This window comes from Oncorhynchus keta, chromosome 7 (genome assembly GCF_023373465.1).
Source record: "Oncorhynchus keta strain PuntledgeMale-10-30-2019 chromosome 7, Oket_V2, whole genome shotgun sequence".
NCBI classification, from domain to species: domain Eukaryota; kingdom Metazoa; phylum Chordata; class Actinopteri; order Salmoniformes; family Salmonidae; genus Oncorhynchus; species Oncorhynchus keta.
The window spans coordinates 16,517,123-16,539,458 of record NC_068427.1 but is presented as its reverse complement, the minus strand read 5'-3'; the positions used below and the strand labels follow the sequence as shown (position 1 = coordinate 16,539,458).

Below are 22,336 nucleotides of genomic sequence, written 5' to 3'. Positions count from 1 at the left end.
TTTCTGCCACCTCGGTAGCATGTACAGTGCAATCAGAAAGTATTCAAACCCATTCCCCTTTTCCACATTTTGTTACGTTACAGCTTTATTCTAAAATTGATTAAATAAATACAAATCCTCATCAATCTATACACAATAAGTGTTCCAGTGTAATACTTCTAGTGTTGATTCAGGAGTTCAATTAACAACAAAAAAAAATGAAATGAATACTTAGTGGTGTAAAATAACCCCAGCGTTGGTGTTAATAATCAGTGTTGAGTGTGATTTTGTCCATTTTATTATTTGGAGAGTAAAATATTCCCATCAACACCATGTCCATCATCCTCATTTTGCCCAGCATGCCCTACTGTAGCTGTCACGCCCTGGTCGAAGTATTTTGTATTTATCTTCATGTATTGGGTCAGGCCAGGGTGTGGCATGGGGTTTTTGTATTGTAGTGTGTTTGTCTTGGGGTTTTGGTGGTGGTATCGGGATTGTAGCTTAGTGGGTTATCTAGCAAAGTCTATGGCTGTCTGGAGTGGTTCTCAATCAGAGGCAGGTGTTTATCGTTGTCTCTGATTGGGAACCACATTTAGGCAGCCATATTCTTTGAGTTTGTCGTGGGTGATTGTCCTTAGTGTCTTTGTTCCTGTCGCTGTATTAGTTGACAAATGTAGGCTGTTTCGGTTTTTGTTACGTTTATTGTTTTGTAGTGTTATTTCGTGTTTACGTTTGTTTGATTAAACATGGATCGCGATCTACACGCTGCGTTTTGGTCCGACTCTCCTTCACCACACCTAGAAAACCGTTACAGTAGCTAGATTTTTTAGGATTGTATTTAATATCTGTGTTTTTGCATGTACATTCATTAATTAATTAATCTTATGCAGCACAAAGATAAATAAAATCCAATCCAATCCAATCCACTAATCCAATCAGTTAGTTATATGTATTGTGCCTGTTACTGAAATGATTGATCCAGTTTAAATGGTTTAGGTAGACTACTTTGTCAATGTTCCTAACCCTGACAGTCATTCTGAATGCAGGTTGTGGGTGAATAAAAACGGTTGGATATCCTAACTCTGACTGGTTTCTAATAGGAATTACACATCACTTTGCAAGCCAGAATAATGTGATTTGCAGTCCTGATGTGGCCAGTAAACCAGGAGGTTCCTAACACCACTGTGTTAGGGTAAAACTTGGCCATCAAAGCAAGGCCATATGATATGCAGTATGTAATGTATTGTCATAAAGAGATTAATTTCAATGATGGCATTTGCCTAAAGTAGAAACTCACTTGAGGTCCACAGGACTGAACATGTACAGTATGAATTCAACAACCATGTCTCTAACAAATACTGTATTAGGTGGTAACTCTACAATTCACTTGAAAAGTCAAGGCACACTGGGTAATTATATTGAGGAATGGCTTAGTGGCGACCTGTGAGTGGAAGTGTTGTACCAGTTTTAGTAGGCTATTGTTATGTTTATTTAAAGTGTGAGTACGTCTCCTGCCAGTTGTAAAGTCTTTATAAGCACTTGCATGTGGCAATAAAGACTATTATTGTAATGTCATTACCCCAACACCTTTTCAACCTCTTCAAATCAAAATATATTTTTGGGGTCACATTCACTTGTTTAGCAAGTGAATGCTATTGCGGGTGTAGCGAAATGCTTGTGTAATGGTTAAAATACTATATGAGGTTTTATTGCATAACACCAATGGTGTAAATTATATACACTTCATAGTGTTAAAAATACTACAGAGTGTGTTATTGCATGACAATGAAAGTGTTAATTCTCTAACACTGACAAAGGGTAACAGGGTCAGCACTAAGCACAGTGTTAATTTAACACTCAAAAGTGTGGACCAATACAGACTATAGTCTGTGTTGATTTAACACTAGAACATTTGCTGTGTAGAAACAGTCTCTGAGCCTGTTGGTATCAGACCTCATGCTCCGATACCATCTGTCCGGCGGTAAGGGAGTGAACAGCTCGTGGTTGGGGTGTATGGGGTCCTTGATGATGCTGCGGTCCTTCCACAGGCACAGTTTCGAGTGGGTGTCCTGAATGGATCAGAGCACGGTCCCAGTGTTGTACTTGGCCTTCTTCAACACCCTCTGGAGGGTCTTGCGGTCTTGGATGGAGAAATTCCCGTCCCAGGCCGCGATGCAGTCGGTCAAGACACTCTTGATGGTGCAGCGGTAGTATTGTTAACACCTGCTGTATCCTGTGCATGTGACAAATAACATTTGATTTGAGATAGTCTACCAAGACCATAATAAAACTGGTAGGATTGATGGGCAACAGCAGTGAGTGCTTCCATGCTGTCACTTTGGGTTGTGTAATTTCTCTGTTTAGTGAAACAATGTCAGTGTACTCAATTTTACAGATTACAGATTTGCCAAATGCACTGGAAATACACTGTTCACTAAATGTGTCCTGAGAACACCACTCCTTTATCACATGTATTGATGTGTGCAACATTTTAATCGTTGTTTCAAACACCAATGAATAAGAAATTGTTCTGAAAAATAATAGTCATACCATTGGATGCTGTAGTCAGAGTCCTCCCCCTACTTTTCCGGAAGAGGAAGTAGTCTGTTGCTGACGTTTAATGTTGCTGAGAATGATGATGGCGTCTACAGACCATTCTTTTCTGGACCTGACAGATAAAGAAACGCGTGAAAAACTGTCACAGTGGGACCGGCGTGCAGATGCCATGGCTCCGCTGACAGAAAAACAAACGGACTCTATTCTGGATATCCGAGCTGCCGCTGAATCCCTCCCTATTCCCGCAGAGGTGAGTTGACAAGCTAGCTGCTAATGCTAATAACCTAGCTAGCTAGGCTACCACCGATTTAGCAGCTAGTTGACAGGTGCAAAGCTGCATTCCAGAAGGAAAATTGGTTGATTGCATTGCAGGATTGTCAGGAGGGACTTGCTAAGGAGTATAACATTAGTTAGTGCCACATCTCAACCTAGCTAGCTGCCAGCTCAGATATATAGCTAGCTAGCTACCGTCTGCCACGTCGTTTGTTGAGTCTTAGTTAGTAGCCAGCTAGGCTAACGAGCTACTTTGCTAACAACTTGCCAGAGTTGATATGCTTGTTTGATGACTTCTATGAGTAGGCTTAGCTAACTGTCACTAACACACCAGGCCAAGTATTAGTCATCGAATCATAACCTCACATCATAGTAACCTGTCAATCAAACCTGGTAAAGCCAGCTCTAACATTTTGAGATCTATGACAGTATTGATTGTGTCATGTGTTGGTCTAAACCCCATTTGCGTTCTGTATCCAGTTGCCCATTGAAGACTTGTGCAGCCTGACATCCCGCTCTTTACGGTCCCCATTTACGACAACTGTACCAGCTTCCACAGAAGATGTCCTGCTCAAGGGCTTTCAGATGCTTGATCTGGAGAATGAGAGGATAGAGACAGCACAACAGGTGTGTTGCTTTTCATTACACTTCAATGCTACTACTCTGGCTGTGATTACAAACGCAGCCTAATAATTCAGATATTTTCTGCACAAATTGTCTTTTGACCGATCACTTAAGCTCTTTTTCAGAGCTGATCCGATTAGTGAGAAAAGATATGAATTGGGCAGCCTGTCTAAACTCAGCCTCTGAGGCACATACACACACTGTCATTACATGCCTCTACTGTCTACTATTTTTCATATTATATGATTGTTGCATGTGTTAGTTTGTTGTGTAGTAGTTAGCTATTTCAGTGTTTTTTGCGTTGCAGTTTTTCTCCTGGTTTTCAAAGCTACAGACGCAAATGGATCAAGATGAAGGAGCTAAGCACAGGTGAACTCGATGTTCATGTCTTTCCACTTGCTGATCTCTCACGTTGAAAGTAGATGTATGTACAGTGCACCCTAAACTGCATTAGATCTCTATCTCTGAGGAATTTACTGGAATGTTCCCTGTGTGTTACCCCTGCAGGAAAACGAGAGACCATCTCAATTGTTATCAGGAACAATGCGATGCTATTCTGAGTGACGTGAATGCTGCCCTCGAGCACCTGGACTCTCTGCAGAAGCAGTACCTGTTTGTGTCCAACAAGACAGGCACCCTCCACGAGGCCTGTGAACAGCTCCTTAAAGAACAGGTAGAGAACCATTTTGCATGTAGGCTGTGAGACTGTCAGCGGCACAAAAGGTACCGACAGATCATAGTAGTATGGACCTGTTTCCATTTGAAATGGAATACAACATCGGACATGAAACGTCAGCCTGTTATCAAAATCATAGTTCCCTGCCAACATGTACTTTTCTCTTTAACAGTCCGAACTGGTGGATCTGGCTGAGAGCATACAGCAGAAGCTTTCCTATTTCAATGAGTTGGAGAACCTCAACACGGTATGCTGGTTTTCTGATAAAACCTTTTATCCATCCTTCTTTGCTGTGACACTTGAAGTCCTCGAGCAAATGTCTCCGAAGGTGAGTCTTGTTCCTAACCCGAGCATTGCAAAAGGTCATAATCTCTCTCACTCTGTCTTTGCAGAAACTAAACTCACCCACACTGTCTGTAAACAGTGAAGGATTTATACCAATGCTTTCAAAATTGGATGACTGTATAGAGTATGTTTCGTCCCATGTAAGTATATTTTCAGCTCACAATGGAAAGTGTCCGTATTCTACTGTAGACCAGTGTCACTATATTGTGTTATGACTTACTTATTTATGTTATTTTTCACCTACAGCCAAACTTTAAGGACTACCCAGTGTATCTGGCCAAGTTCAAACAATGTCTGTCTAAAGCTATGCACTTCATGAAGACTCACACTGTGAACACTATGCAGAATCTCACCAACCAGTTAACAAAAAGGGTAGGAAGAACTCCTCGGCCACTTATTATCGACAGTGACTTGGTACTGGTACACAATCAACTGTCTTCGCTCTTGAGTTGTATGTCTGATTAGAATATACTTTTCTTTCAGGATCCATTGGGTTTGGCGAACGCAGACAATGCCTTCACACTGTACTATGTCAAGTTCAGAGCAGCTGCACCCAAAGTCAGAGTTAGTAGAACTACTTAATTTTTCTTTTGGAATTACCATCAACATTCTGAGACACCCTTCTTTTGGTGTGCAAATATGTGTTGTCTTTCTAGAGATGAATAATTGTGTGATTTTTCTTTCAGACACTGATTGAACAAATAGAGCAGAGGTCAGAGAGAATTCCTGAGTAAGTATGGGGCTCTTGTATGCTAAAACGCCATTATCAGGAGCACCTCACCTATGTAATGTTTTCTGTCATCTACGTATAATTATTTCCCACGTTCTGACATCCCCAGGTACCACCAGCTGTTAGAGGAGATACACCAGTGCTACCTGGACCAGAGAGAGCAGCTCCTCAGCCCCAGCATCACATCGACCATCACAGACTTGACCGGTCAAAACAATAAGGACCACTGTGCATTAGTAAGACCACATGTTTGTTATTTTACTAGAATCCATTCACTTTTGATTATTGAGATTATCTGAGAAGCTTTCAACATGGTTTGCCAGTGCTGATTCTGTCTGTCCTGTGTTCTCCTCCCAGGTGCGTAGTGGCTGTGCCTTCATGGTTCATGTCTGTCAGGATGAGCACCAGCTCTACAATGAGTTCTTCTCCAAACCCACACCCAGACTAGAGTAAGTAGCACCATCCCCTAGTGCTGGTATAGGAGTGAGTAAGAAGCATGTACAGTTTGTCCTACAACACATTCTGCATATGTTTGTCAAGGAGGTGGGGCTATTTCCTGGTTGGTTAGTATTCACCATAGTATCTGCTGAAGCTCATGACACCTCTATTGTTGTATTGCTGACTTCAGGTTTTCATTAACTGAATTTGCTGAGGGAAGCCATACAATTCAACACAGTGTCATGTCAATGTATCTAACCTTCCAGTGGGCTGTAGAAGAAGCTGTGTCTGTAACTGTGAAGCAAAGAGCCCTGCCTGTTCTACTTCAGTATATGTGCAGGGTGTTTGTCTTGAAGGCAAGGCTCACATGAATGGCTATTTCCTGGTAATTATTCTCAATAGTATTTGCTACAGCATGTGATGGCTCTACTGTAGTAATTGCTGACTTAGCCATTCATTAACAAAAACGGCAGCTTTACAATTCAACACAGTGAGACGCAAATCATTATCTAGATTTCTCATATACTAGCTAGTGTTTCTCGCTTGGATCAACAAATACACTTTCAACATATTATTTCAAGAGGACGACTCAAATATGACCTTTACGTTGCAGTGAGTTAACTCACTAGAGCCTTGTGCTCGCTAGTCTGACATGTGAATGGGAATAATGGAGCTTGCCGTCGGGTTTTACCTACCCTCTAGTGAGCTGCTGGAGAAGCTGTGTCTGTCGCTTTACGACGTCCTGCGGCCACTCATCATCCACGTTATCCACCTGGAGACCCTGTCGGAGCTCTGTGGCATCCTCAAGAATGAGATGCTGGAGGACCACGTCCACAACAACGGTACTGTTATTCACAATACAAAGGACCTACTCTGGTTACTCTTACCATCCGGTACAGTTAACTCTTTGTAGGAAATATGCACTTGTATGTTACATTTACCAGAACATCTTACCATACAAGATAGCAATATACAGTGAGCTCCAAAGTATTGGAACAGTGACAAATGTAGTTGTTTTGACTCTACTCCAGCACTTTGGATTTGAAATGATACACTGACTATGTTTGTAGCTGGTCAGTTGGGGGCCTTTGACGCGGTGGTGAAACAGATGCTGGAGGATGTCCAGGAGAGGCTGGTCTACAGGACACACATCTACATCCAGACTGACATCATCGGATACAACCCCGCCCCCGGGGACCTGGCCTATCCTGAGAAACTGGAGATGATGGAGGTGGGTCTGTCTGATGTGGCTGTTTTCAGTGAGTCACCCCTAGATACAAATGTAAAGTACAGTGCCTTGCAAAAGTATTCATCCCCCTTGGCGTTTTTTCCTTTTTTGTTGCTTTACAACCTGTCATTTAAATGGATTTTTATTTGGATTTCATGTAATGGACATACACAAAATAATCCTAATTGGTGAAGTGAAAATAAAAAAACGTAAAAGTGGTTTGTGTATATGTATTCACCCCCTTTTGCTATGAAGCCCCTAAATAAGATCTGGTGCAACCAATTACCTTCAGAAGTCACATAATTAGTTAAATAAAGTGCACACAGGTCAAATCTAAGTGTCACATGATCTCAGTGTATATATACACCTGTTCTGAAGGGCCCCAGAGTCTGCAACACCACTAAGCAAGTGGCACCATGAAGAACAAAGGACCACTCCAAACAGGTCAGGGACAAAGTTGTGGAGAAGTACAGATCAGGGTTGGGTTCTAAAAAAAAATATCAGAGACTTTGAACATCCCACGCAGCACCATTAAATCCATTATTTAAAAAATGGAAAGAATATGGCACCACAACAAACCTGCCAAGAGAGGGCCGCCCACAAACTCATAGACCACGCAAGGAGTGCATTAATCAGAGAGGCAACAAAGAGACCAAAGATGACCCTGAAGGAGCTGCAAAGCGCCACAGCTGAGATTGGAGTATCTGTCCATAGGACCACTTTAAGCCATACACTCCACAGAGCTGGGCTTTACGGAAGAGTGGCAAGAAAAAAAAAGGCATGTGGGAGAATCCCAAAACATATGGAAGAAGGTACTCTGGTCAGATGAGACTAAAATTGAGCTTGTGTCGGGTCAACGCTATGTCTGGGTCAAACCCAACACCTTACATCATCCCAAGAACACCATCCCCACAGTGAAGCATGGTGGTGTCAGCTTTTTTATTGGCAGGGACTAGGAAACCGGTCAGAATTGAAGGAATGATGGATGATGCTAAATACAGGAAAATTCTCGAGGGGAAACCTGACGATGACCCTAAGCGTACTGTTAAAGCGTCAATCGAGTGGTTTAAGGGGAAACATTTAAATATCTTGGAATGGCCTAGTCAAATCCCAGACCTCAATCCAATTGAGAATCTGTGGTATGACTTAAAGATTGTGGTACACCAGTGGAACCCATCCAACTTGACGGAGCTGGAGCAGTTTTGCCTTGAATAATGGGCAAACATCTCAGTGGTTAGATGTGTCAAGCTTATAGAGACATACCCCAAGAGACTTACAGCTGTAATTTCTGCAAAAGGTGTCTCTACAAAGTATTGATTTGGGGGTCGGGGGTGAATAGTTATGCACACAAGTTTTCAGTTTTTTTTAGCTTATTTCTTGTTTATTTCACAATTAAAAATATTATGCATCTTCAAAGTTGTATGCATGTTGTGTAAATCAAATGATTACAAACCCCTCAAAAAAATATATATTTTAATTCCTCTGGGTAAGGCAACAAAATACGAAAAATGCCAAGGGTGTGAATACTTTCGCAAGCCACTACATTTTCTGTTTCCCCTCTTTCCCCTCTGTGGAATATTTAAGAGTTTAACATTTAAGTGCTCCCTTTCTGTAATACACATGATTTCCAGTGGTCTGTTTGTGCAATGTTTTGTTGATTGTAATTGACGCCAGACTGGAGGTACAAGGACAGGGGCCACTTGATGATTGTTGTATTATGTGATTTTGTAGCAGCTGATAGTCACTGCATTTAGTTTTGTCTTCCTACAAGCCTCTGGGGTTGGTGTTTACAGAACACTTGGTGCTGCCTGATTTAAAATATAAAGGGCTTGTCTCTAAGAGGCCAGCTAGACATGACATTTTTCTCAGCTTCTGTGCTGTTGCAACTTGAAATAAACCAGATTGATTTATGATTGACTTTATCTGCGGCTGCTCTTCCCTTTTCACCTAGTAGTTCCTATTACAACCCCCCCCATGGTTAAGATTTGGGGAAGGTGTGCTGATCCTAGATCTGTTCCTACGGGCAAGTTCGATACAAAATAAAGCCCGTTTGTAATCCATCTCTCTCTTTCTCGTTCATGGGGTCACAGAAAATTGCCCAGAGCCTGAAGGAAGAGCAGATGAAGCTAATGGCCCAGGAGTCGTCCTTCTCAGACGTGCAGCTTGAAGATCCAAATGACCGGAGAGCCAGTAACACAAGTCAGTGTTTACAAATTAGTGTAAAGGGATGTCTTATATTGTATTTATAAAGCCCTTCTTACATCAGCTGATGTCACAAAGTGCTGTACAGAAACCCAGCCTAAAACCCCAAACAGCAAGCAATGCAGGTGTAGAAGCATCTTACTGTTGTACCTTTCTGCCCTCCTCTCTTTCCCTTACTTACAGGTAGTATAGACTCGTCCCGCTTGCAGCCATCCATCTCTCCCGCTGACCTGCATGGCATGTGGTACCCCACAGTCAGACGGACGCTGGTCTGCTTGTCCAAGCTCTATAGGTGCATAGATGTGAGTGCTTGGATTATCTGGCATTTTGCAAGTTTACTCTTCGATATATGAGAGAGTCATATGAATGAATCATGAGCCTAGTACATTTCATGATGCTATTTGACCTTTCCTCTTAATCTCTTTAATCTACCATCCACCATGTTGTCCCTGTGTTGATGCATTGAATTTCTTGGTCCCCCAGAGAGCAGTCTTCCAGGGTTTATCGCAAGAGGCCTTGTCTGCCTGCATCCACTCCCTGCTCAAAGCGTCCGATGTCATCCTAAAGAACAAGGTTGGTGCTTATTATTATTATTATTATTATTATTATTATTATTGTTTTTTGGGGTGGTTGGCGCATTGCATGTGATGCGTTGTATTATACGTTTCTGCCTGTATACGGTGTAATTGAGAAACAACTGTAGCTTGACGATTAGCATGTTATTCATTTTTTGCTTTATAAATGGCTCAATGCTAGTTTTGTTTTTGGAACAAGGTTACATTTGGATTATTCAGATGTTATATTTAGCGCTATGGCTTCATCTTGTCCAGACGCAGGTAGACGGTCAGCTGTTTCTGATCAAACACCTGCTGATCATGAGGGAACAGATCGCTCCCTTCCACACAGACTTTGCTATCAAGGAGATCTCTCTGGACCTGAAGAGAACCAGAGGTGAGGAGGGAGAGATTAGGCCAGCTGATGTATGTTCTGGCTCCATAAAACCTGTCATTATATTGACATTATCAGTGGGGAATGCCCATTGTTTCCCTCAAATGCACATATGACTATTATAGTAGTGGTAATAACTTGAGATATTGTATAACTTGTAGCGTTTGATAGAAGTGTTCCTGTTTTAGCACTCATTTCAGTCAAGTTAGTATTTCATTTGTAACACTAGAGGGCACTCTAATCCTTCTTCAGCAAGATGAGTCTTCTTTTTTTCCATCTCAAATCAGATGCTGCCTTCAAAATGATGAACCCAAAATCTGTTCCTGGTTTCTTCAGACTCAACAGCCACAACGCTATCCTAGAATTTCTATTGGAGGTAAAGTTTTTGATTTGGTTTAAATATAGAATACATATACAGTGCCTTGCAATGGTGTTCAGACCTGTTGGATTTCTTCACATTTTGTGTTACAAAGTGAGATAAAAAATGTATTAATCCCTTTTTTTTTCAACAATCTATACAAAATATTCTAATGTCAAAGTGGAGAGAAAATATATAAAAGATGACTAGAAAAAAACTAAAATATAGTCGTTGCATAAGTATTCAGCACCCTGAGGCGATACATGTCAGAAACACCTTTGGCATCAATTACAACGGAATCTTATTGTGAGCTTTGCACACCTGGATTGTGCAATATTTTCCCATTAATCCTTTCAAAATTCTTCAAGCAAAATGTTGGATCATGGCTAGATGGCAATTTTGGAGTCTTGCCATAGATTTTCAAGCTGATTTAAGTCAAAACTCTAACGTGGACATTCAGGAACATTCACAGTCTTCGTGGTAAGGAACTCCAGTGTAGATTTGGCCTTGTGTAATAGGTTATTGCCCTGCTGAAAAGTAATTTACTCTCCCTGTCTCTGGTGTAAAGCAGACTGAAGCAGGTTTTGCTCTAGGATTTTGCCTGTGCTTGGCTCCATCCAGTGTCTTTTTATCCTGAAAAACTCCCTAGTATTTGCCAATGTCAAGCATACCCATACTATGATGCAGCCACCACCATGCTTGAAAATGAGACAGTTACTCAGTGATGTGTTGGAATTGCTCCAAACATAAGGCTTTGCATTTAGGCCAAAAAGTGTGTTCATTTCCTGTTTTTTTTTGTTGCAGTTTTACATTTAGTTTTGGAATAGTTTGTCATTGAGGAATAGTTTGTCACTCTTTCATTTAGGCAATTATTGTGGAGTCACTACAATGTTGTTGATCCATGTTAGTTTTCTACCATCACTGACATTGAACTTTGAAGCAGTTTTTAAAATCATCAATAGCCTCATGGTAAAATCCTTGAGCAGTTTCATTCCTGTCCTGCAGCTCAGTTCAGAAGAATGACTTTCTTTGATGTGTCTGGGTGGTTTAATATATAATCCACAGCATAATTATTAACTTGACCATGCTTATGATTTGTTATTGCTACTGATCTACCAACCACTGACCTTTATGAGGCTTTCGAAATGCTCCCTGGTCATTGTAGTTGAATCTATGCTTGAAATGCAATACTTGACTGAGAGACCTAAAGATATATGTATGGGGACAGAGGAAGGGTTAATCATTAAAAAAATTAAAACCCTATTATTTCACACAGTGAGTCCATGTGATATGTTGAGCCAAATGTCACTCGTAAAATAATTTAGACTTGTTGAAAAAAAAGGGCCGAACACTAATGCAATGACTTTTAGTTATGTTAAGAATTCAAAATAAATATTCTTCCACCTCAGAGTATTTTGTGTAAATTGTTGACAAAAAAAATGACATCGATTTGAATCCCACTTTGTAAAACAGTATAAGGTTAAGCAATCCAAGGCGTCTGAATACTTTCACACAGGAGAAAAAAACTCCTGGTCCTATCCCCATGTCAGGAAAACCTGGCAGTATATGTAATGTTTCATCTATACTATCACTTACTAGTTACTAACCCCCCCTCTCTCTCTCTCTCGCTCTCTCTGTTGGACCTTAGGGATCACCGGAGATAAAGGAGCACTACATAGATTCGAAGAAGGACGTGGACCGCCATCTGAAGTTTAGCTGTGAGCAGTTCATCCAGCAGCAGACTCGCCTCTTTGTTGGGAATCTGGAGGAGTTTCTCACCAAGGTAACGTGTCAGTCTGACAGAGTGGAGAGGCAGACCGATAGCCTGGGGGCTCAGACTTCAAAAACCTGACCTTGGACTTTCTCTTTTCTTTTTCTGGTAATTGAGGGTCATGATTTTGTGCAGTAAAACTGAAAGATAAAGGGCTATTCAAAGGTGAATCTTATTCTACTGGAATCTAGGCCTTTTCAAATGTGATGGGTTTCATTTTAAAACATTGTGACCTTCTGTTCTGAATCTACTCAGTGCCTATCATCTATGGTCTTTCTCATACAGTATTAAAAGTCATACAGTATTAAAGTGGTTATAATGAATTGGACTTACAGGTAACTGCCAAATTAAAGGAAATGCCAACATAAAGTGTCTTAATAGGGTGTTGGGCCGGAACGGCTTCAGTGCGCCTTGTTATAGATTCTACAAAGTGTCTGGAACTCTATTGGAGGGATGTGACACCATTCTTCCACAAGAAATTTCAGAACTTGGTCCAGAATCTCCCATACCTGTTCAGTTGGGTTGAGATCTGGTGACTTACACACACACACACACCCTTTAAACCCCTTGATCTCTTTTGAGATCCCTCTTCCAAATTCACTGAGATCTCTTCTTCCAGCCATAGTAGCCAACATAATGGTCTACTTGGGCTTTATTTTTTGTTATACCTGACCCTAAGCATGATATGTTAATTGCTTTAATTCAGGAGCCACACCTGTGTGAAAGCACAGACTATACTTTTGTGACCCTCATTTGCTCAAGTCTTTCCTTTTACTTTGGCAGGTACCTGTATATAGCACTTTCAACAGATGCCTTCCTTAATCTAGAATAGGACTTATAGCCTAGATCGCCAGACTAACTCACGTTGTCCTTCACTGAGGAAGATGGGAACTGGTGTTGTTTCAGGTGTCCGCTCTGAAAACCATGGCGATCCAAGGAGGTCCCACGTACAACCTCTCCCAACAACCTTGGGCACAGCCAGGTAAGAAACCGTATCATCATATTTCAGTGAAATCTCTAAATCATGTGGTGGAAGGAAGGCTTGGAACTGAGAAATGACTCACGCTCTCGCTCTCCCCTTTTTAGCCAAGATCAACGACATAGTGATGGCTACCTACAGGGTGATGAAGAGCAAGCTGCCAAGCACGTTACAGAGCATGTCCTTGTACCTGGCCAACAGAGACACAGAGTTTATCCTCTTCAAGCCTGTCCGGGTGGGTGTCTGTTAGACAGTGGAGTTTAAACTCTCCTCCTTTCGCCAACCCTGTGCTAGCCTGGTCCCAGATATGTTTCTGCTGTCTTGCCAAAGTAAAAATGAACAGATCTTTGGCCAGGCTAACCCTGTAGAGTAACAGGAGCTCATAGGGGTTTTAGTACACACCTACATAACAAATAGGATATTTTCAGCAGGTGCTCAGGCTGAGCAATTTGCAGCTACTTTTTTTTTTAAAGCCTTGTTCCTGCTTGTTAAAAATAAATAGTTATTCCGTAATTATCATGGCTCTTTGTGCACAGCTAGGTGCTAATCTACAGTAAGTGAATCTAAGTGCACAATAACACCGTTGACATGGCAACTGGGATACAAAAGGGACCAGCGAGGGGATAATTTCTCTCCAGCAGCTCTCTGGCTAACCTGCTGTTTTCTCCCACAGAACAACATCCAGCAGGTGTTTCAGAGACTGCACGCCTTGCTTCAGGAGGAATACTGTGGCGAGGACCTTCAGATCATCGCTTGCCCTTCTATGGAACAGGTAAGGCTGGCACTGGCTTCACTTACAAAATCATAACCAAGGGCAAGGTATTACAAGGTTTTACAATCTCTTACTGGAAATGGCAGTTTGATCTCGAGAGATTTTTTTCCAAGTGTATTTATTCAACCTTGGGTTTATTCAGGTTTTTGCTGTGTGTGTGTAGTGGTGTCTGGAGCGACATTCAAAGTCACACTGGATGTTTTTCGTGGAGTGAGTCCTCGCTGTGTTTTATATGCTCTCTCTCTCTCTTCAGATGAACCTGCTGTTGTCTGTGAATAAGTAACCTGAAGGCCTGGTCCGAAGAGCCCTGTCTGGTTTGGACAGGAGGGTTACTTCAACCCTGACCTAGCCAGACCTGGAGCTTGTGGAGCAAATGTCTAGGAGAAGGACTGTGCTAGTCTTTGGCCCTCGACCTGCAGAGATCCTATACAAGGCCAAAGATACCCTTAACACTGACACAACCAACAGCGTCCGACCATGTCGTGGTCTAGTTAGGCATTCAATCACTCAGTTGGTAGGAGCAATGTGAAATGAAGACTTTCTTTTTGGTACTGATCTGGAATCAATTTGTTCAACTAAAATGTAAAGGTGTTGGGCTTACTTCTTTATGTGGGAGAGATCCACACAGACAATGGTTATTGGCTATATCAGCTGTATTTCTCTTATCATAATACAACATTTCTGAGTCAAGATAAGTGAGCGTAGCAAATGGGGAAACGAGGGTGAATGTTGAGCGGGTGGAATAAGGACACTCTATCCAGGCTAATAGAGGAGGTAGAACTTCATTCATTGGTCAGGTAGCTAATGAGCGACGAGCAGCCGCCACGTTTATGCTGAATGAAAAGAGAACATGCTGCACGATATGTAACATCTCTCCGCCTTTCTCTATGAACATGGAGATCTCTGGTCTATGACAGCCTGTGCTGCAGGGCTCTCAGGTTTAAACACTGCTCCCTTGGTCTGTTTTTAATAAAGGAACCCTTCTGTTTTACTGTGTCAGTGGTTTCCAAATGATAGTTCTTCCTCTTGCTCTCTCCATTGATGTTTTTTTTTCAACTTGTTGCGTACATGTAAAAAAAAAAAAGTTTTTTTGTAAAGTACCCTGAGAACTTATTTAATTTTTTTTTAACCTTTTCTTTTGTATTTGGGATGCTTGGACTTCTCTAGCTTGGTGTTAATGGACCTTTGTCTAGAGCAGTTTTGCACTGTAAAGGAATGGAGAAGTCAGTGGTCTTACTCAGAAATGTAATATATTATGGATATATTTGCCTAATGCTACTCCCACATTCAATGAATTACAAAGTTAATGTAAACTTAACTGCAGCTTTTTCTTTGGCATCCTCTGTATAGAAGTGTGTGTATAGTGTAACTACTGTATTTATCCATGAACAATCTGATTAAAAAGGATGACAAATTAGTATATCTGCTGTCCTTGTCTCATTGTTCACACTATACATAAGCACTATTGTCTCATTGTGCAATTTTTTTTGTTTTTGAGACTAGACGAGTTGCTGTATCCAATTTAATGAAAAATGAATTATTTGGCTTTGGTAGCTATCTGAACTCTCTTCTTGACTGAGTGGTGCTTGTCCAAAGGTGTCTTCAGTCTCTCCATTTGAGAGACCAGGCTATATTGGGGCGTAACCTTCTGTGGACTTGGGGCCTGCTGGTAGGTGATATAGCCCTGGATCCTCTGCAGAAGGTTGTAGATCTCTGCACTCTTCATGTGGAGGTGTCTCTGGTCCAGGTCTGGCCCAGGCAACATCAGGCTCTTCAAGTGCTCCAGCTGGGGAAAAGCAAAGTGATCAGCTCTGATATGAGTGGGTGTTAGTAGAAAGCTGTGGAAGGATGTGACACATGTGATCAACTTCAGTGCTCATTATAAAGCATGGTATTCTGTGCTCGCATGATTAGAGTAATATACGCCACTCACCTGGTGTCTTGAATCTGTAATTGATCATGTCAGTGTCTCACCTTGAGTTTGGCCCCCACGTTGAACCTCACACTGCTCTTGCGAGAGGTGAAGGTGAGGTAGATGCAGTCCTGTGTCTGGATGCGGAGGCTGATGTTGGGGCTGAGGGTCAGACAGATGGGCTGGAAGGGAGGGGCATGGACATGGGGCTCGTGGTCCAGCCAACTCCAGCGCCTCCTCATAGCGCCGGTGTCACTGCAGCAGGAGCCTCCCAGCTGGGTCAGGTTCACCCTGCCAAACAAGCAAATAAAACACAGACGTACAGTTATGAATATATAGTGGGGCAAAAAAGTATTTAGTCAGCCACCAATTGTGCAAGTTCTCCCACTTAAAAATATGATGTAGTTTGCATCATAGGTACAGTTCAACTATGACAGACAAAATGAGAGAGAAAAAATCCAGAAAATCACATTGTAGGATTTTGAATGGATTTATTTGCAAATTATGGTGGAAAATAAGTATTTGGTAAATAACAAAAGTTTATCTCAATACTTTGTTATATACCTTTTGTTGGCAATGACAGAGGTCAAACGTTTTCTGTAAGTCTTCACAAGGTTTTCACACACTGTTGCTGGTATTTTGGCCCATTCCTCCATGCAGATCTCCTCTAGAGCAGTGATGTTTTGGGGCTGTTGCTGGGCAACACGGACTTTCAACTCCCTCCAAAGATTTTTTATGGGGTTGAGATCTGGAGACTGGCTAGGCCACTCCAGGACCTTGAAATACTTCTTACCGTGCGGTGTTTGGGATCATTGTCATGCTGAAAGACCCAGCCACGTTTCATCTTCAATGCCCATGCTGATGGAAGGAGGTTTTCACTCAAAATCTCACGATACATGGCCCCATTCATTCTTTCCTTTACACGGATCAGTCGTCCTGGTCCCTTTGCAGAAAAACAGCCCCAAAGCATGATGTTTCCACCCCTATGCTTCACAGTAGGTATTGTGTTCTTTGGATGCAACTCAGCATTCTTTGTCCTCCAAACACGACGAGTTGAGGTTTTACCAAAAAGTTATATTTTGCTTTCATCTGACCATATGACATTCTCCCAATCTTCTTCTGGATCATTAAAATGCTCTCTAGCAAACTTCAGACGGGCCTGGACATGTACTGGCTTAAGCAGGGGGACACGTCTGGCACTGCAGGATTTGAGTCCCTGGCGGCGTAGTGTGTTACTGATGGTAGTCTTTGTTACTTTGGTCCCAGCTCTCTGCAGGTCATTCACTAGGTCCCCCCGTGTGGTTCTGAGATTTTTGCTCACCGTTCTTGTGATCCTTTTGACCCCACTGGGTGAGATCTTGCGTGGAGCCCCAGATCGAGGGAGATTATCAGTGGTCTTGTATGTCTTCCATTTCCTAATAATTGCTCCCACAGTTGATTTCTTCAAACCAAGCTGCTTACCTATTGCAGATTCAGTCTTCCCAGCCTGGTGCAGGTCTACAATTTTGTTTCTGGTGTCCTTTGACAGCTCTTTGGTCTTGGCCATAGTGAAGTTTGGAGTGTGACTGTTTGAGGTTGTGGACAGGTGTCTTTTATACTGATAACAAATTCAAAAAGGTGCCATTAATACAGGTAACGAGTGGAGGACAGAGGAGCCTCTTAAAGAAGAAATTACAGGTCTGTGAGAGCGAGAAATCTTGCTTGTTTGTAGGTGACCAAATACTTATTTTCCACCATAATTTGCAAATAAATTCATAAAAAATCCTACAATGTGATTTTCTGGATTTTTTTTCTCATTTTGTCTGTCATATTTGAAGTGTACCTATGAGGAAAATTACAGGCCTCTCTCATCTTTTTAAGTGGGAGAACTTGCACAATTGGTGGCTGACTAAATACTTTTTTGCCCCACTGTAACTACTGTTCCCTGAAGGACTGAACGAGGGATAACATACTATGGGGAGTCAATGGCCAACCATATTCACCTGACGAAAACACCCAACGGGCCAATGGAGCTCACCCTCGGAAGCCCCAACTTCCTGGCTCACATGCCAGGCTCGCATGACTTTCATCAACCCTCTGACAGCATAGGGCCAAAATATGTTTTTCCGTGTTCCCTCCTTCAGGGAACAGTAGTTATATTCATAACTGTAAGTTCCCTTTCAGTCGGTCACTTGGTATAACATACAATGGGGACATACAATCACGTCCCAAAGCCAGCCAGCCCAGAGGGTACCAAACTAGGAGGCCCATGGCAGCCCACGTACACACAGGTTCCATCGTCTCCAAAAAGGGGTTACAAAAGCCATCTTTTTCCCCTAATGAAGGGAAAGGGAAAGGGGGATACCTAGTCACTTGTACAACTGAATGCCTTCAACTGAAATGTGCCTTCTGCATTTAACACAACCCCTCAATCAGAGAGGTGCAGGGGGCTGCCTTGATCGAAATCCACTTACCTGAGAAGCCTGAACTGTCAAATCCTCATGAGTCCTGAACTGTCAGAGACCCATATAGGTAACCAGGACCTGCTGCAACTTGGCTATGCACACTGGCACGCTGCCACTGCAGCCCAAGTCCATAGATCCCATGATTCCAAGAACAATACCTTGTGAGCCTGAAATGTCAGAACTCGTACAAGGGACCACAAGTCCAAAACATCAGAAAAACTGTTGTGACTTGGTATAGTGCACATGCTGCATAGCAGGGACCAGAGTTGATGAAGCATGGCAGCCCGAGGTTCAAACCCACAGGAGACATGCAGTAACCTGGAAACTGTGTACTCACGTGCTGCCAAGGCTTAAATCCACAGGAAACTGTGGTAACGCTGATAATATGCACAACCTGCTCACTGCTTGACACCCACTCCCTGACCCAGCCATAAGAACACTATGAGCCACACTGGGAAAAAGGTATGTGGGGAACCCAAACTCGCTGTAGCACAGACATCACCAATCAACATGCCCCTGAACAGTGCCCAAGAAGCCGCAACACCCCTAGTGGAGTGACACACCGCTAGCCAACCGTTGTTCTTTGCTGCAATATTTCAGGGAGCCTCCAACATCCAATGACAAAGACGCTGCTTAGAAAGCACCCTGCCGCGAGCTGGATTAGTGAATCTGGTCACAAACGCAGTCCTATCCATATACGTGTGTAAAACGCACACCGTTCACAGTCCATGCAACCTCCGTTGTTCACTGGAAGGAAACAGAGGCGGCCAGAAATGGAACAGCTCGAAAGCTAAGGACCTGTAAGACATAGGCATAACCTTGGGAGCAAAAGCTGCATTAGGACGTAACATCACTTTGCAGTAGCCTGGCGCGAACTCCAAACAGGAAGGGTGCACTGATGGAGATGGAGATCCCAAATGCATTTGGCCGACACAAGACCAAAGCCAGGTCACAGGTTGGTGCCATAGGCTTCGACACTGGTCGGAGCAGATGCACGTCTTTTTAATAACTTAGGGAGACTGCGAATTTTCGCAGCTTTTTGTTAAAAATCGCGCAACATTTCAGCGCCCTGCTATTCATGCCAGGAATGTAGTATATGCATATGATTAGTATGTGTGGATAGAAAACACTCAGACGTTTCTAAAACTGGTTAAATCACGGCTGTGACTATAACAGAACGTGCGTTTCATCGAAAAGTGCAGGAAAATCTGATCACTGAAAATGGAAAAAAATATCCATGCGCCACTTCCAAGAATTGTTAAACGTGAACCAGATTAAATGAGGTCGAGGTTGCAATACCTACAGCTTCCACACGATGTCAACAGTCTTGTCATTTGCCTACTATTTGTTTCTTGGTCAAACGAAGAAGAGACAAGCCATTTCTTCAGGTATCCGACCGGATATTTTGGTTGAGATTTATCCAGACATTATTTCCAGACGGACACCTATAGAATTGACATCGCCTCGTGATCAATTTTATCGCTTATTAACGTGTACTAATACCTAAAGTTGCATTACAAAAGTATTTCGAAGTGTTTTGTGAAAGTTTATCGTCGACTTTTTTAATTTAAGAAAATGACGTTACGTTAGAAAACGCTATTTTTTTCCGTTGTTCACACAGTCTTCATAGATCGATATCTAGGCTATATATGGACCGATTTAATCGAAAAAAAGACCCAAATGATGTTTATGGGATGTCTAGGAGTGCCAAGAAAGAAGCTCGTCAAAGGTAATGAATGTTTTATATTTTATTTCTGTGTTTTGAGTAGCCCCCGGCTATCGCAAAATCTGTCGTTTTAAGTAGCGTTGCAGTACTTTGGGGGTGTATGCTGTCAGATAATAGCTTCTCATGCTTTCGCCGAAAAGCATTTTACAAATCTGACTCGGTAGCTAGATTCACAACGAGTGTAGCTTTAATTCAGTACATTGTATGTGCATTTTAATGAAAGTTTGAGTTTTATCAAAAACTATACGTGGCGCACTTGAAATTTCCGCTGATTGATGTTCCCACCTCGGAACCACGGCCCTAACAAGTTTTAAGGAACCGCATCACCAGAGGAGGAGACCCCGGGTTAGAGTTGTCAATCCCTACATAACACACTGAGATAGCTGCCATATAAACGTTCAAGGTGGAAAAAGAAAGGCCCAGCTCAAAAAAATCTTGCAAGAACAAACATTTCTTCCAAAGAGCTATGAAAAGGAGAAACACCAACCCTCTAACGTGCGCCACTTATATGTATACGACCCTCTCGTAGAGGGCGCACGTGACCACTGTATAGTCATAATCCCGATGGAAGGTAAACCACTAGCCCTCAATTTCAACTTATCATTGGCCAAACCCATAGATCGCATATCTGTAGTCGTGGTTGCCAAACTCTCCCATGCACCTGGGACAATAGATCCCAACAACACGGAACCCTCCACAGGTCCCCGCCCAACAGGCGGATGATCTCCAGGAACCAGGGTTGTCTGGGCCAATGGAGAGCCACCAGAATCAACAACAGACACTGTTGTTGAAAAGAATTGGTTACGACATGATTCCATATGTGTTACTTCATAGTTTTGATGTCTTCACTATTATTCTACAATGTCGAAAATAAAGATAAAACCTTGAATGAAGCGGTGTCCAAACTTTTGACTGGTACTCTTTATTCATTAAACATGTAAAGTAGGTCCTCCCGAGTGGTGCAGTGGTCTAAGGCAATGCATCGCAATGCTAGTTGTGCCACTAGAGATCCTGGTTCGGGTCCAGGCTCTGTCACAGCCGGCCATGACCGGGAGACCCATGGGGCGGCACACAATTGGCCAAGCATCGTCTGGGTAAGGGGAGCGTTTGGCTGGCAGGGATGTTCTTGTACCATTGCACTCTGGTGGCGCTGACACGGTGTACAGTGTTTCCTTTGATACATCGGTGTGGCTGGCTTCTGTGTTAAGCGGGCATTGTGTCAAGAAGTAGTGCGGCTCGGCAGGGTTATGTTTCGGAGGACGCACGGCTCTCAACCTTCCCTACCCTCTCCCGAGTTGCAGCGATGGGACAAGACTGTAACTACCAATTGGATACAATGAAAAAGGGGTAAAAAAATGTTTTTTAAATACATGTAAAGTAATCAATAAGTTCAATAGTATGGTAACATGAATAAGTATTTTATAAGTCCAACAGTCTGTATCAAGAATGGCCCACCACGCAAAGGACATCCAGCCTACTTGAAACAAATCCGTGAAGAATTGGAGTAAACGTGGATCAGCGTCCCTGTGGAACACTTTCGACACCTTGTACAGTCCATGCCTTGAGGAATTTAGGCTGTTCTGAGGGCGAAAGGGGGTGCAACTCAATATTAGGAAGATGTTCCTAATGCTGGCACAGTCAGTGTATATCCACATGAAAATATGGATCCTTCAGAACTATGGACGTGAAACATTGGCTGGGACGCACCGACTGCAATAGCCACGGAAGTGTGAGCATTTTGAACTTGCACATCTTGAGGTGCCTGTTCAAAACGCACAAGTCCAGGATGAAACGCAACACTCCATTGCTCGTTGGAACTAAAAAGTACTGGCTGTGCCAACCGCTCTGCACTTCTCACTGCTGCTTTTGAGGGAGAGAGGAAATCTCTTCACTCAAGACAGGTGTGAGGACCTCGGGGACCATTGACATAATGACACACAGCGATCTACAGACCATGCCCCCTCACCATGCCTCCCACCGTGCGGAGCACGCTGCCAGTCTCCCATACATTATGTCCCGAAGGGGCAGAGCGCCACCCTGTGGACTGGGATAATTGTTTTCAGATCCATCACTCTCGAGAACCTTGTGTCTGAATGTGGGGAAGGAACCGTGTTTATTATACCCACACCTGGACGATACCACACTCTCAATAGCACTGAACACAGAGGAACCTTGAGTAGAAACAATGTGCTTTCATTGTGCTGCCGTTCTGATACCCGACCCACACCTGGTTTAGGGACTTCGGCAAACAGTAACTTGCCCCCATTGGCTTGGGAGCCACTTGGGAGAACTGATGCCCTTGTTGGCGAAACTGGCTTGTCCAAATACATCTGCCTGTCCCTCTCACAAATCCAGGAAAATGTCAACAAGAGGTG

General features: G+C 42.8%; 1 protein-coding gene across 1 annotated transcript; it reads left to right on the top strand.

Moving 5' to 3' along the window:
- Positions 1-2,568: 2,568 nt before the first annotated feature.
- On the top strand, positions 2,569-15,299 carry cog3 (component of oligomeric golgi complex 3). The gene is made up of 23 exons (XM_035773493.2): positions 2,569-2,785; positions 3,289-3,435; positions 3,740-3,801; positions 3,940-4,105; positions 4,281-4,355; positions 4,501-4,593; positions 4,700-4,825; positions 4,937-5,017; positions 5,140-5,183; positions 5,293-5,419; positions 5,541-5,632; positions 6,324-6,463; positions 6,692-6,852; positions 8,940-9,048; positions 9,235-9,353; positions 9,535-9,624; positions 9,882-10,002; positions 10,287-10,375; positions 12,006-12,140; positions 13,035-13,110; positions 13,215-13,342; positions 13,781-13,879; positions 14,133-15,299. Exons 1-23 carry the CDS (start codon positions 2,600-2,602, stop codon positions 14,160-14,162), a joined length of 2,496 nt encoding a protein of 831 aa, XP_035629386.1. The 5' UTR covers positions 2,569-2,599; the 3' UTR covers positions 14,163-15,299.
- The last annotated feature ends 7,037 nt before the right edge of the window (positions 15,300-22,336 follow it).